Source organism: Mytilus californianus, unplaced genomic scaffold, assembly GCF_021869535.1.
Source record: "Mytilus californianus isolate M0D057914Y unplaced genomic scaffold, xbMytCali1.0.p SCAF_1, whole genome shotgun sequence".
NCBI classification, from domain to species: domain Eukaryota; kingdom Metazoa; phylum Mollusca; class Bivalvia; order Mytilida; family Mytilidae; genus Mytilus; species Mytilus californianus.
This window is the reverse complement of record NW_026262581.1, coordinates 113,311,627-113,326,626: the sequence shown is the minus strand read 5'-3', so window position 1 is coordinate 113,326,626 and position 15,000 is coordinate 113,311,627. Positions and strand designations below refer to the sequence as shown.

The 15,000-nt window shown below is 32.2% G+C and overlaps 1 protein-coding gene across 4 annotated transcripts in view; it reads right to left on the bottom strand.

Annotated features, from left to right (window-relative positions):
- The window catches only part of LOC127730888 (receptor-type tyrosine-protein phosphatase mu-like), a 59,032-nt gene that overhangs the window by 22,110 nt on the left and 21,922 nt on the right, over positions 1-15,000 (bottom strand). For all 4 annotated transcript variants that reach the window (XM_052239494.1, XM_052239506.1, XM_052239501.1 and 1 more), the window contains 12 exons: positions 14,780-14,926; positions 9,217-9,501; positions 8,522-8,851; positions 7,343-7,434; positions 6,637-6,892; positions 5,908-6,140; positions 5,486-5,552; positions 4,980-5,086; positions 4,484-4,676; positions 4,214-4,304; positions 2,525-2,792; positions 264-306 (listed from right to left, as the gene is read on the bottom strand). In XM_052239494.1, coding sequence (XP_052095454.1) covers positions 264-306; positions 2,525-2,792; positions 4,214-4,304; positions 4,484-4,676; positions 4,980-5,086; positions 5,486-5,552; positions 5,908-6,140; positions 6,637-6,892; positions 7,343-7,434; positions 8,522-8,851; positions 9,217-9,501; positions 14,780-14,926 — 2,112 coding nt within the window. The remainder of the gene's footprint in view (positions 1-263; positions 307-2,524; positions 2,793-4,213; positions 4,305-4,483; positions 4,677-4,979; positions 5,087-5,485; positions 5,553-5,907; positions 6,141-6,636; positions 6,893-7,342; positions 7,435-8,521; positions 8,852-9,216; positions 9,502-14,779; positions 14,927-15,000) is intronic.

Here is a 15,000-nt window from a genome sequence, read left to right as displayed (position 1 = left end):
CAGCTTTTCACATGTTTATGTCTTATAAGTATCAACTAGTGCTAAAGAATTTTCGTGCAAAGGCTTGAAATAGTATTATATCCAGTATGTAATCCATATTTAACAGACATTTTATTGTTGTTTTAGTTGACCTTGAATAGGAAACAATTTATATAATCCAACAATTATAGCAAGCTCTGAATATAGCTAAAAGAAAGTTATGCAACATATAGATTACATAACCGTGTTAGCTAAATCTTTTCCTTTTATTGTTGTGTACATACCAACTACTTGTTTTTCTGCTTTTACAATTGATTGTCGAAGAATCTACAAGAAAATAATCCGTTTCATTTACAGATGATGCATCTCCATTCTAGAACTATTTGCACTCAATTCTTGGTGTTTTTGTAAGTGTGTTTTTCGTATGAAATAGATATGTTTTCAAGTAGTATATTTCAAAACTTTATGAGTAAAGGGGTCGAATTTATTTCAAGCAGAACTAACGAAATAAAATTTAGAAATTCGTTTAGACATCAGGTTTATTCAAGTCCAACTGGTTACAATTGGTTTACGTTCTAAGTCTTACTTTTAAGAGTTGTTGATTATTTAAGGATTATATGGAAAATATTTAACACTGACTTGATTGTCAATTTTATATTATCTTCAATTAAATCCGCCACGTATTGTGTTCAGACAAACTGTTCTTTATCAATTATTGTTTTTACCTTGGGGTTTTCCAAGAAGCTATTACACTCGAACTTCTGTCGTGAAAGCAAACTCTCTTTTATTCAGGCAGATATTAATTTTGACATTTTAGATCTGTAAATATTGATTTAATATCTAATTATAAAGTGAATCCCCTAAAGAAAATGATTAACGATATTTTCAGTAATACTATAACCTTAATTCTCTTAGAAGTCAACAAAGTGGAAGAAAACACTAGATTATCTAATGATAAACATACCTTTTAGACAAATTTAGAATGTAAAAATTGATTTAAATATAGTTTTGAAGTAGGAATCGAATTTATTTGTGGCTTGAATCAATCAAATGCCCAAATGACCAGATGTCTTTTGATTATTTCGTTAAGGGTCAAGTAATAAGGTTATTTCAGGGGTATTTTAATCATTCATTTAAGTAAGGCTCAAGTAACAAGGTTTTTCAGGGTGTATTTTAATATCTACGTAATGGAAAAACACTAATTGCAGACCTATAAGATTAAAACCAATAAAATAGTAGTAGTATCAAAGTTACCATTTCTTACGAATAAAAAAAACAAAAATTAGTCCTAATTTAATAACATAAAAACACTAATTACATGAATTTTTATCTCATGAGAAATTTATTGCATAAAATCCACTAGGATCCATGCCATGTACTTACAATAGCAGCACGACTGTGCCAATTTAAACAATTCTTCAAAGTAGGCAAACAGAAGAAAAAGGAGGCGGAAGATAACAGGTGGACAATCAGAACTCACAAATCGAAGAAAAACAAAGAACAAAGACGAAAAGAAGTGTGTGATTAGGTTGTTTTTATTTTCTAACATTGATTTAGGCAATAGTAGTTTATCGATGTTTTACACATGTTCATTATCATTAGCTTGCATGGCTAAATAATGTTCCTATCTAATTTACCCTCATCTGAGATCACCTTGAGTTTTGGTGGGGTTCGTGTTGCTCAGTGTTTAGTTTTCTATGTTGTGTTTTGTGTACTGTTGTTTGTATGTTTGTCTTTTTCTTTTTTAGTCATGGCGTTGTCAGTTAGTTTTCAACTTGTGAGTTTGAAAGTCTTTTTGGTACCTTTCGCCTCTCTTTTCCAGTCCTTATGTTCCGCACTTCATCCAGATCGAACATTATAACAGGACCTACCTATTGTTTGTATTGTTAATTTGATCTCGTCCTGAACATGCATCAAATATTTACCACTGGACGTTAAGCAACAGTCAATCAATTATTGTTATTGGTACATTAAGAACCAATAATAAAAACATCAATAAAAATAGTGGTCCCAAAGAACCTGCATTGCTCACCTGGTATATATACATTGTATTGACTAAATCTAAGTTGTAAGCCTCAATCATAATATATAAGTCCGAAACTGTAATGATGCCAAACAAACTTGCTTTATTGTGTCCTATCCCCGATTGAGATATTCTAACTGTTGATTCGATGGTATGTGATGCATGCATAGCATCGGGCGATTACCCTGTCGAAGCATCCGATCTCGCTCTATTTGGAGTTCATGCGATTCCCTCAGTTTTCTATTTTTACCTCGATTTAAATCTTAATGGATTTTCATTCATTGTCCAGATATTTCAAAGGAAAGAGTCGTTTGCGTAATTTTACATAAGGCTCAACGAAAACATTTGTTTTGTGGAATTGGTCATATTTGATTCCCGTTTGGCTCATCGGATGTAAGTTACAAATCACAAATCCCACCATAATCCTCTTGAAAAAGGCAAGATTCAATTTTCGAAAGTCCTTATAAATTATGATTAAGGAAAAAGCATTTCAAGATTTAAAGAAACTTATTAATAACTTACTCCATCTACCATAGCAAATGCTCCATACCAAACATCATACTGTTTAGATGGTGACAGAGGTGCATTATAGAAACCATTGTATGTTTGGTTGTCCCCAACTACAAAATTGCCAATCACATGTGGTTGTTGTTTATTCAACTGTGCTGTTACATAGGCCCTAGAACCCAAAGCAACTGCTGTTGAAAAGTCAAGACGAACGTCCTTTATCATCTCTGGAACTTCCCTCTTGGCAATTCTCTTTGTCTCCTCGACTATTACTCTGTAAAAACTAGAACAAACAAAACTTTATCATTCTTTAATTAATAATTATATGCATTCATAACAATATTGTTATTAAAAATTTATCAATATGGTCTTTAAATGGATATATTGAAAGAGATCTTACAGCAATGTCATATTTTTTTTTGGCAATGGCAATGTTCGACCTGTCTGTGACATTTATGAACAAGAATTTAGGATCGGCCACTTTAAAACTTATTATATGACTTTGCGAAGTAGCCGGTGAACATTAATAAAGAGTGACAGCTTAAATTTCAAAGTGGGTTGACCGAGGTAAAAAGTGAGAAAAATGGATCGCCAAAAGAAACAACAGAGGATATGTTGAAAAGGGACATTTTTCAGAAGAAAAAAAATCTGAATATAAAGTCTTACAAATACAGGGGTAAACAAAAAGTCACAAAGGGTAAACTGTTCCTGATTTGGTACCCGTCGTGTTGGTTATGAAAAGTGCCAATAAGTGTATTACCTTAATATTAAGGCTTGATATTTCAGCCTATCTCATTACACAACTTCAAGTTATCATGGTTAACAATCACAAAAAAACTATCATTATTGAACTCCAAGAATAACAAAGATAGGGAGTAACATTGTTGGTAAAGGTGAATCTTGAGTCCGCAACTTTACACAAAATTTGTGATCCGTACGTTCAAGCTAAAGTTATAACAGGAAGACAGTTTTGTTCATCACTGAACTTACCATAATCCTAAAGATACGGATCAGACATGATTTGTGACAGCTGATTTGCGTACAAGAACCTATTGGTTAAAATATCAAGATGTAACTAAATTCGACACCTTTACCCTAAAGCTACAGCTCCCAACTTTAAATTGTCACATTTAATACGACTTGTGATTGACAGAAATCCTGAATATCATAGGGCTGCAGCCGCAAAACTACCTGTTACAGACGCCTTGACAGCTAAGACACGATTTCAAAATATCATAAAATAATATTGTACTTAACTTCGTAAAGGTGGTTAGATCTTGAAAATATTTCTGGAGTTCATAAGATTCCCTCGGTTTTTCTTTTGTTATCTTGATTTTTCTCTTCTTAATCGATTCACGAGGTTTAAGTATAAAGGCAAGAGTAGTATACCGGTGTTCAAAAGTCATAAACCGATTGAGAGAAAACAAATCCGGGTTACAAACTAAAACCGAGGAAAACACATACTAGTAACTATAAGATAAACTACTGTCGCCTTAATTTATTCCTGTCTTGATTTTCTAAAATTATATATATTGTATATTTAAATACAATTATAAACTATATTCAGAGATGTTAACGTACTAATCAAATTCATTTGAATCAGTTCATACTTAATGTGATGACCTGTGCTCATATTATAGAAATTATTTTGGTTTTCCTAACTACGGCTTCATTGTCCAACTTAACCCTATAAACACCTTATACCTCACAGTCGGGTCCAAAACTTGTCCTATCTTTATTGTAATAGTTGTATCTGTCCTATCAACAATACTAGGAACCGGTGGCTCTTTTAATTCTACAAAGAAAATTATAATGGTTGAACAAAAAGACAACCAGGCTTATTTAGCATCAAAATCTTTCAAATAATTCTATAAACTTAATTGATTACATCGATGAAATAAAAATGGACAGCTGAAAGGAACACGCGTTCTTTATTGAAGACATTTGAAAGTGAGAATAATCAAAACTAATTACCTGATGACTGTGTCCAGACAACTATGTTTGTTGCAGTTCCAATACCTGCACGACTACTTGCACTGATAGAACATAGGTACTTTGTAGCAGGGTGAAGATCGTTGAATAGATGAGACTGTTTATCCATTGGAACATGTGCTTCTTTGATATGCATGTCCATAAAAGACAATGTCGCTTCAGCTTTACAACGAACCTAAAACAAACAAGTTATCAAGTAAATATAACAAGACTAAAAACACATAAATACTTTTAAATACAATGAAAAGTTATTTTCATTTGAAAAAGTGGGTATCGTGAAGTAACTAATTTTTTTCATCTGAGTTCTTTTCGAAATCAGAAAAGGAAATGTAATGAATCAATCATTTCATTTATGAACAGAACAGAAAATCTATTAACAGCTATATGAAAGCATTAAATGAGAATGCCAGACTATATGCAATATAGTGCTTGTCACTTTCCATTACGAGTTCTTTCCTTCCAGATTATTCCTACTTACAAGATAATAAAGCAGCTTGCCATTCGTAATTCTTGGATGCTCCCATTCCAATGTTATAGAAGTATCTGACCTTGAAGTGTTACGAAATAATGCAATTTTCGACGGCACTGAAACGTACAAGACATTTCTTTAAAATACATTTATCAAATTGCATTTCTACATAGTTATGTAACAAAAAAATGGAGTTTTCGCAGATAAAGGTACATAAATTGATTAAACAAAGATAGAATTCCTAAGATTTGTTATAAATTAATCTATTTTAAGAGCAAGCAAGAAAAGTAATTTCCTGTTCCTCAATATTGATGAATGATAAATAATAATGAATAGATGATGATTTATTTACTAATAACTCATAAAAGATGTCATAAATATAATCTGTACCGCTCATTCTAAACAACTTAGTACCACTCGTAAAACACAGAACTAGAAACGTTTTCTTATGTTTAATTCTGCATACTATTAAGTTCGAAATGTCTGCACTGTTGTATTAGCGGTTTCCTACTTACAGTTTTCGTCTGTAAATCCGACAAAAAAGGACGGATCTCCTAAACCTGCAGAGTTGGTGGCTTGTACCTATTAAATAATGAAAATAACCTACTGCATCTGTGTCTTCTCCATTATTGAATTTGTTTCAAATTGAACATTGAGTCATGCATTTCAATTTCATTTATAGACAAAATATCTGAATGAAACTATGTTATGCCTTTTCAATTGTCCTTAATAAATAACATTAAAGGGTATAATGATATTTTTTGTATACCTGATTTTATTTCATTCGAATCTGGTTAAATTCTAAAGTCTAGAAAAACAGACAAATTAAATTAACGGGCTTAGTAATAATATCTGTATAAATATGTGACGTTAACTAGTTTATTGTTTGACCCTTAATTACATAAATAGATTTAAGGTGTTGCATGGTTGAGTGTACCTCTATATTATATTTAGTATTTGGTTCTAGGTCAGTAATGCTATGCTCCACGTTCGGATTGTTAGAAACAACTTCCATTCCAGTTTTGGTTGACAACTGATTGGTAGCCTTCCAATATGCTAAGTGATAGGTATTGACCACCACAGAGTATGGAGAGTATGGTTGTTCCCATGCAACTGTAATAGTGGTACTACTACTTTTCACCTTCCTTAAATTCCGTGGCTGTAGGGGTGCTGAAAGTAATTAAAACTATGTAATGATTGCTTCTTTTTAAAATCAAAATCATCGTAAATTGAATTATCTTAATCAAAGTTTTTCAATTGGTATGTAAAACAATGATTTAGTCATTCTGCGAAATTTTTAAAACAAAAGGTTGGCCTATGCTCAAAATATACACAAATAGATACATGTACTGCATTATTATGCATTATTATTGTATTATAATTGTATACTAATTTCTCTGTAACATTATGGTTATGAGAAAATAATATTCATTCAGGCATTGACCTAAGAACTTAAGAAGTCATGGTTAGATAGTAATCTTATTTTGTCTCAAACAACCATTAGATAAAATCTTATTCTTATGACAACTAATTTCATTTAACGGCTGTTATGGCTCATCCATGTTACTAGATAAATGACAAATGATCCTGACCTCTTTTCAAAATAAAACAAAACATAGTAGCAAATGAAATATAAATGTAAAGGCCTTGAACAGGAATATCATACTTGTCTTTGGGGTTTTTGCACATTTCCTCTCCGATTTTGGACTGACGAACGCTCGGTCATTACTAAAACTCATTCTGACACAATATTCTGTTCCAGGATTAAGGTCTGAAACCAAAACACTTTTTCTGTTTTTAGCATCAGCCGGTGTATCTCCTGAGACATGGACAGCCTGTGGTTGAAATCCTTTCCAACTACTGGTGATAAACACTTGGTATTTAGCTATATTATCACAATTCCATGTGGACTTTGCAGCGTCCTAAAGATAAAAAAAATGGAAAAGATATCTTATAGCACAATACCACTGGGATTTTAAGACATCTTACAGCAAATCAATCATCATGTTAAAATGGATACAATTAGAGAGGTAATTGGTTTACATTGAAGATAAAAACGACAGAAAGAAGAATTATCTGTCACTTTATTCCAGTAATGGCAATCAATATTTCAAAAGTGACTTATTTTTACAAATATAATTAAATAATTGTCCTTTGAATGTGGACACTTAATTTGTCTCCTATCTCTACAGACAATTATCCACTTGTGAAAACATCATTTATTTCTTGTTCAATGTAATTGTTTCTTACTGTAATAATTTACTGCAAAGGAAAGTACTATAACTGTCAATTTTTTTAAAGTGAACATTTGAAAATGTGAAATGTCAGATCGAGCCTGCAGTGTTTCAATAATTTACATAACTTGTACATACCTTCCATAACACAATGATTTGAGTTTGAGGATAAGATGCATTGTACTCCAAATCAGAAGTCAACTCATCGATGATTGGTGGCGAGTTTGGTGCTGAAAAAATACAATTACCTTCAATATATGAGCTGCGTTGGATAGAAATCGACCTTATGCAAATGAATATCAATAATCTGTTAACCTATTTCGGGTTGAAAAATAGCTTTGGAAAGTCTGTAACTGTTTGAAAAATTTAGTTGATATAATTAACCTAAAAAATAGACCAAAATTCATTTTTTATTTCCTATTTGAATGTTCCAAAATCATTCAAAGTTTTATACATGCACTTGCATAAGGTCGATTTCTATCCGACGCAGCTCAATTATCAAAATAAGAATTTTATGCCTCTTCATTTTGATATAAATGTATGCTACTGGTTTCATTGCTCATAGCATATTTCACATAATCTTAATCAGCTGCGCTCAAGAACAAAAGTTAGGAATGCCAAATTCAAATTACATGAAAAATTAGGAATTTGGTGTTGTTGGTGTAAATGACTTTTTTTGTTTCAGTTTAATGTATTCACAACTTTTCCGAACTCTTGCATCTTTACATATTATAAACACTTGTTTATTATTGAAGATCGTATATTAGGCACCAGATGTCTTCTCATTGACGAACACACCAAATCTTATTTTATTTACATTGAAAAGCGTCGAAACCAAAAAATAAGGTTCTAATGTGCTGTATCAGAATGTAAAGGATTATAGATATTTTCATTGTTCGTACACCAAAATGAAAATAACGTCACGTCATTGGTTTAATTTTCACAATTTAGGACGTTGTTTGCCAATCACAATGTTTAGAAGGTATTACCCAGATAGAATACGGTTCTGAAACCGCAAATTGGAACAAATATATGCGAGTATAGAAACATAGGCGATTGGGTTGATGGTATCGTCGAGAACTGACAATCAACGAGCAGCATCACTTCACCAGACAGGTAGTTGTAGTAATATAAACATATGCAATCGATTTTAGCGCACGATACGTGTTTTTAAAATACCATTTGACCCCTTATGATAGGTAAAGTGGGAATTCAGCTTTGGTAATGTTCCATTTTATCTATTCAGACCACGAAGTTTGAATTACTTTTATGCTTTACATTCTCACTTTTTTCGTAATTTATTATTTAACAGTTTACCTGAGCATTTAGTTTTAGTGTACAGAATAGCACCGAGAGGTCCGTCTCCACCATCTCCATCTCTCCTGACAGAAACTCTTATAGCATATTCTGTGTTAGGATCAAGATCATTTAACGTATAACGACACATCCCACGACAGTTCATATGTGTAACTATCCCAAACTTCTCAGGTGATCTTCCAACCTTGTTCATCCAAACGTCATACCACAGAATAGGGGGATCACCTACATCGCCACGTGATCTACTCCACGGCGGCCATTCAATAATAACAGATGAAATTCCTGGACCTTTCACAGACACATTTGGAGCATTCTTCAGCAAAGGTAATTCTGAAATAAGAGACAAAACTCATACAGAAATACATTTATTGTTTTACGTTGACTGCTTAAGTAAGGTGATCTTATTTTGAAAATCAAACTTTATATATTTTACCATAACGGTAATTTCTTGAACAAGGTATTCAAATAACCGTCATTGTCTTTATTTAGTAGTCTTCTTAGTTTGTCTCTCACTATCATTAGTAAGTTGTCGGGTGAGAATAAACATCTGAAGATAAAGGGTCAGTCGTGAAACATTTGCAGACTGGACAATTTTCCATATTGAAGAAAGATATTTTATAACGTACTTTAGATAATTATCTTATCCTTCTTTTTCGATGTTTTTGTTGTTGTAAATATTCTGACTTAAGTCTTACCATAAACGTTTGTTGCTACAGTACGCGATGCTTGTCCTGAGACTGAACGGACTACACACGTAAAAGTATCATCTTTATTTACAAAATCAACTTGAAACAGGTTTATCCTTGTGTCAGTTCCTAACTCCGTGGATTCTATCATGGCTATTCGACGTCCAGCTGGACCCATAAGTCTTATCTCACTTTCTGCTGGCACAGGAAAGGCTGATACAGTACAATTAAATGTTGTAGATTGTCCAGGGTTTACTTTCACGTTGTCGAAGAACATGATTTTGGGTACAGTTACTGAAATGTAGATTCGTATTTATGATGCTATTTACATTACCATATGCTACTTGTACAACATCGTTCTTAATGGTATATTTCTTTCTTTATTTCAAGTTTATTTAAGGCACAATATATATAAAGAGCATAATTCTGACGCTGCGATTTCTAATTCCGTAATAACCATCAGGGGGTGATAACTGAGAGAGAATATTTTTGAATATATGTTGAAGACATTCCTGCATGATATTTTTTTCTGCATAAACCATAATCCTATTTGGAGTTTATTAAGTTAAGTTTGGTTAGTAAATAGCTTTCTTTTCTTTCAAGCAACTAATTCTTCGCAATTAAACCAGAATCGGTTATGCGAGAAAGCTAATTAGCCATACATTACTATTTTTACATTAAAGTATTCTTTACAAATGTTTTTTTCAAAGCCGTTCTTAGAAGCTCTCTTTCCGTGTGTTGAAATGGACATAAAAACGACTTGGTTTGAATAACTCTTACTTTTGTAGATCTAATTTGAAGAATTTGTTATTTATAGAAACAGCAGTTCAGTAAACTTTTGTGAATAGTTCGTAACACATCTCCACATATTGATAATGAAAAAGTAATTGATGTTATCTTTGGATAAATGAGATAGCATTTTTCCATTTCAAAGGTATATTTTTTATTTTGCAGGTTGGATATTTCTTCTGATTCAATTTTTTTACTATTATTAACTGCAAAAACTGATTTAAGGCATCTAAAGCAGGCCAAGTAATTATCTCCGAAAATGAATAATTTTGGTTCCGCAACGGTTTCCATTAACTTATAACACAATGATGGAAATGTATAACATCAGTTGTATAAAATTCGTGAATTTCGTCATTATTTCTTTTAAAAAAGGAACTTTGATTTTAAAATCGGAACAAAACCATCTGCCTAATAGTCATGAGTTGAAATGAATTTTCAATGATACGGTTATTATCTGTTTAATAATTTTGAATTAATCGAAACACTCAAGTTTGTCTACCTCTATGCATAGATCTCCTTAGCCGTAGTTAGCAAATACTTTTCGGAATTTTTGGTTTTACATGCTCTCTTACTTCCTTTTTTGATAGATTTTAAACTGTTTTGAGTGAGTAACAAATTATAAGCATGGTATATCATGGATGAGTTTTTATAACCAACATTTGCAATAAGGCTAACAGTACATTTGGTTTCTCCTCAGGATACTCAACACAAGTTCCAAGTAACATGCAGGCATAAATATCTTTAGAGGACCATCACTAGAATATGCTTACTTGGTTAGCTACCCTTACTTGGTGATGATATAAACAAAATAGTCAAGGTACAAAGAAGGGCTGTATGTTTTTAACTAACCGACATAGAGAAATCTATGTCTAAAGTATTAGTGAAATAATAAAGTACCTCAACATGTTATGTTTTACAGAATCTGACATCAACTGTCGCAATCCTAAATATAGACATACAAATCGAACCGCTAAGACAGTCACGAAACATGCACCCACTCCTAACCACAATCCATTATGCAGACCATAAATATGCAAAGAAACAATCTGTCCCCGTACTATTTAGATTATTACTAGCCTTCCAGTGAGCACTATGATGAGCGACTCTATCGGGTTATTCAAAGCAACTGTATCAATTTACGCCAACATGAATTAAACTCGTCTTGTGTATATATTTTTAATACGAGAACAATATAAAACGTGTTGACCACTTAAAAACGCGAAAATTGATTTTGATTTATGATCCCAAAATATAGTTAATACACCTCCACTAAGCCATTCGTTTGTACAAGTGACATAAACTTTAGTGTGTCGAAGGTGGTCACTGCAATGTAGAAGAAGTAAAATGCAACCATTCGGAGTTCTCGAAATTCTGAGAGAGAAACTTTACATCGTCTAAAAAGGGATTCATATATTGGTTGACTAAGAGGTAAAACCAAGCATTGCCGGTCGTTTTTTTTTTTGGTGTGTTTTTTTGTTACGTACAGATTTCATCACAATAAACGATGTTATGGAAGTCTTCTAGATTTTGAAGGTATGAAAGATTGTGAAAAAATCCAATCACTTATCTCATATGAAAAAAATCAACATTAAAAGCATCGCTTTGGTATGATAAAATAAAACCAAAGTATTTAAAACTTTATTATTTCTGCATTTTTTACATTTTTAATTTGATAAAGTAGCTTTGGCCGCCTATTTCAAAGAAACTGCAATCGACACTTTACCATTAACAGCCTCCATTAGGTTTTACATGAAATAGCGCCCCCAAGTTATAAAAATTAACAATTTCCATGGAAATTAGGCCTCCTTGTCTATCAAACTGCATTATATTAACTTGTATTGCATTGAAACTCTGGAGAAATACACCTTAAATTCAGAATTTTACACCGACTATAAATCCAGGGTAATGACATAGAGAGCAAGCTTGACTGGCTCAAACATTCAAATGAGACAGGATTACATCACCAGAAATACAGAATGTAATCGAGATCACCTGTGTTTTTGTTATAGGTTGTACCATTACTTTTACTTGGCAACAGACATGAAATTATCAATATCATCATTACATCAACACTTCACACAACCCAACAATTCAATCACAATGTACAATAAAACATTTGGTTATCAGATTCAAAATAATATATGTAAATAAAAACGCCGAAATACTTTAGTTGTGCTTGTACGTATTAAAACCTATACCAGAACATAGAAAGCGATGGATATTTCTGAATAACTTATGATTAAGACAATACATTCACAAAAGTACAAACGTATGTAGATGTTGATTAGGAACAATAATAATCGAAAGTTTGCTGATCAGCTACATACAACGATTTCATTTACTTACAATAACACTTTGTTAAGTAGTAGACACGTTAATATAACATAACAACTAGTTGTTAATTTTTTTTAAACAAGAACTAAATAGAATAAGAACACAATTTCTGTTTGAATCAGACTATTAATCTAACCTTTATAATTATATTCTTAGAAAAATATCGTTCTTATTATTAGAAGGCTAATTGAAAGCTTCTCCGACTTAAACTAATAAAAATCCTATTAAATTTAGACTCTTAACAGTTCATATCAATGACGTCATTAACAGATAAAAACAGAATGGTGCCAATAAAAACCGAAACACAGGTGCGAGAAAGTGTCTGATAAAACTGTGAAGAAAAAAGATTCTATATTTGTATCATATATCTCAAAACGCAACAGAAGAAGTAATAACTAAAGGCTCCAATGAGCCTATATCGCTCACATTAAATTTATGCATAAGTCTGACTCCAATGTGAAATAATTATGAGGATTCGATACAACATAACACTGAGAGTAAAACAACACCATAGAACAATTTCAGCAACATTTGTTCATGAATGATGATGATGCTTAAATCATGGGGTTTATTCAACCTCTTATTCAATGCGATAATCAATGAGAAATTATTTATAAGCTGGCGGAATCATAAATTCATATTGTCCTTGCGCAATTTATAACTTAAATAAAACAATCTTTAATCAACTAATTTAATCCTCTCTTTGTTCTGGTTACTCTTCATGACCTTTACAATGTTTTTATTGATTTAACTCGCTATGCTACATAGTTAAATAAGTTTGGAAGTCTAGCCATGCTAATTGGAACATTGGATACAATATTTAAACCTGATATCCACAGAATGAAGGTGGTCAAGTTTTCCTTTGGAATCAGAGGAGAAGATTTCTCATGATGTTAAACGTGCGCCCGAAGGACGCCATGATGCTAACAACACTGTTCATTTGATCAGGTGATCTAAAGATGACGGTATGGCAAATGAAAAAATAAAAGAAGCCCGGGTATTCAAATAGATACTTATCTCAAACATCAGTGACTAACCAAAATAAAACAGATATCAGGTTTTGATATCTTTAAATCTTTGAAATGATGATATGATTTGTAAATACCTTGTTTGTTGCAGAACAAAGAGAGGATTAAATCAGTAGATTAAAGACTGCTTTATCTTCCTGTTTACAAACTACGGTATTTGGCTGCCCGAAGATGTAACAGCTATCTTAATTTTTATTTCGGTTATAAATTGCGCAAGGCAAATATGAATTTATGATTCCGCCAACGTTTAAATAATTTCCCAATCATTTATAGTTGCATTGAATAATTTGTTAAATAAACCCCATGATTTAAGCATCATCATCATTCAGGTTCCAAAACTTTCATTGCAAAACGTTATTGACGTTCATAAAAGCTAAAAAAGATTGAATACTTTATAATTTGAACAAACATTATTTTCTTTTGATAGCAGTCAATTTGCAGACGTTCGCCGTTGCTTTGATTAATCACCCTAAACATTGTTCTGTGTTCTTTCCAATAATATAATAAAAGTAGCCATCCAGATGTGAGATCTTCATTTTTGTTACTTGATTGTTTGTATATACTGATCACGTGATTAACTATAGGCTAACACATGTTTTATATCTAGATGATTATTGTTTTGACCGGCACTTAACTCCAATCCAACTTTCTTGATGATTGTTGTGATTGTTCATTTCTGTTGATAGATACTAGACTTTTTTTTACAGTGGCAATGTAGATGTTTATCAACAATACCATCTGACTGGCATGGACAAAGTAGAAAACACCTGTAGGCAATTTTTATAATATTTTTTTAGTTTTAGTTCATCATTTGTTATTTGATATGAAATTTGGGTGGCCTTGTATTTTTTTACTTTTCCGGAAACAATAAACATTTATGATCTGTAGTAAAAAGAAAAAGAGCTTTAATATAAAAATTAGGCGATGATTTTATTATTGCAAATGAGACAACTATCCTCCAAAGACGTAATGCCGTTTCAAGAATAAAGATAAGGAACCATTTATTATGTCGGGCCGTAATCTTTGAGGCTACAAAGAGTCTTAATTGCTCACCTGGAATGTTTGCATACAACTGACACAATGCAATAAGAATATGTGTGTTGAATGGAAACTATGTTGCCAAAATCTTGTCTTGATTGTCATATTGCAAATGAGACAACTATCCTCCAAAGACGTAATGCCGTTTCAAGAATAAAGATAAGGAACCATTTATTATGTCGAGGTGTAATCTTTGAGGCTACAAAGAGCCTTAATTGCTCACCTGGTACGTTTGCATACAATTTACACAATGTAATACGAATATGAATGGAAACTATGTGGCCAAAGTCTTTTCTTGATTGTCATTTTTGCTGAATAGAGTTTCTGTCAATCATTTATAGTAAGTTTAGTTCAAATGAGCTAAAATGTCACAGTAATCATACCTGGTTGACAAAAAGGTGGATTGAAATATCCGTTGATACATTTGCATTGGTCTGTTGGTCCATAGAAACGATGACAATGAAGCGGATTTTGACAGTAACACTGATTAGAACAATCCCAACCATATCTGTTTTCTGGGCAAGCGACCGCTGTAATGAAAAAAAAATATTATCAGTTTGAAATTAGCAACCACAAACATATACCTGATGAATCATTTCTTCGT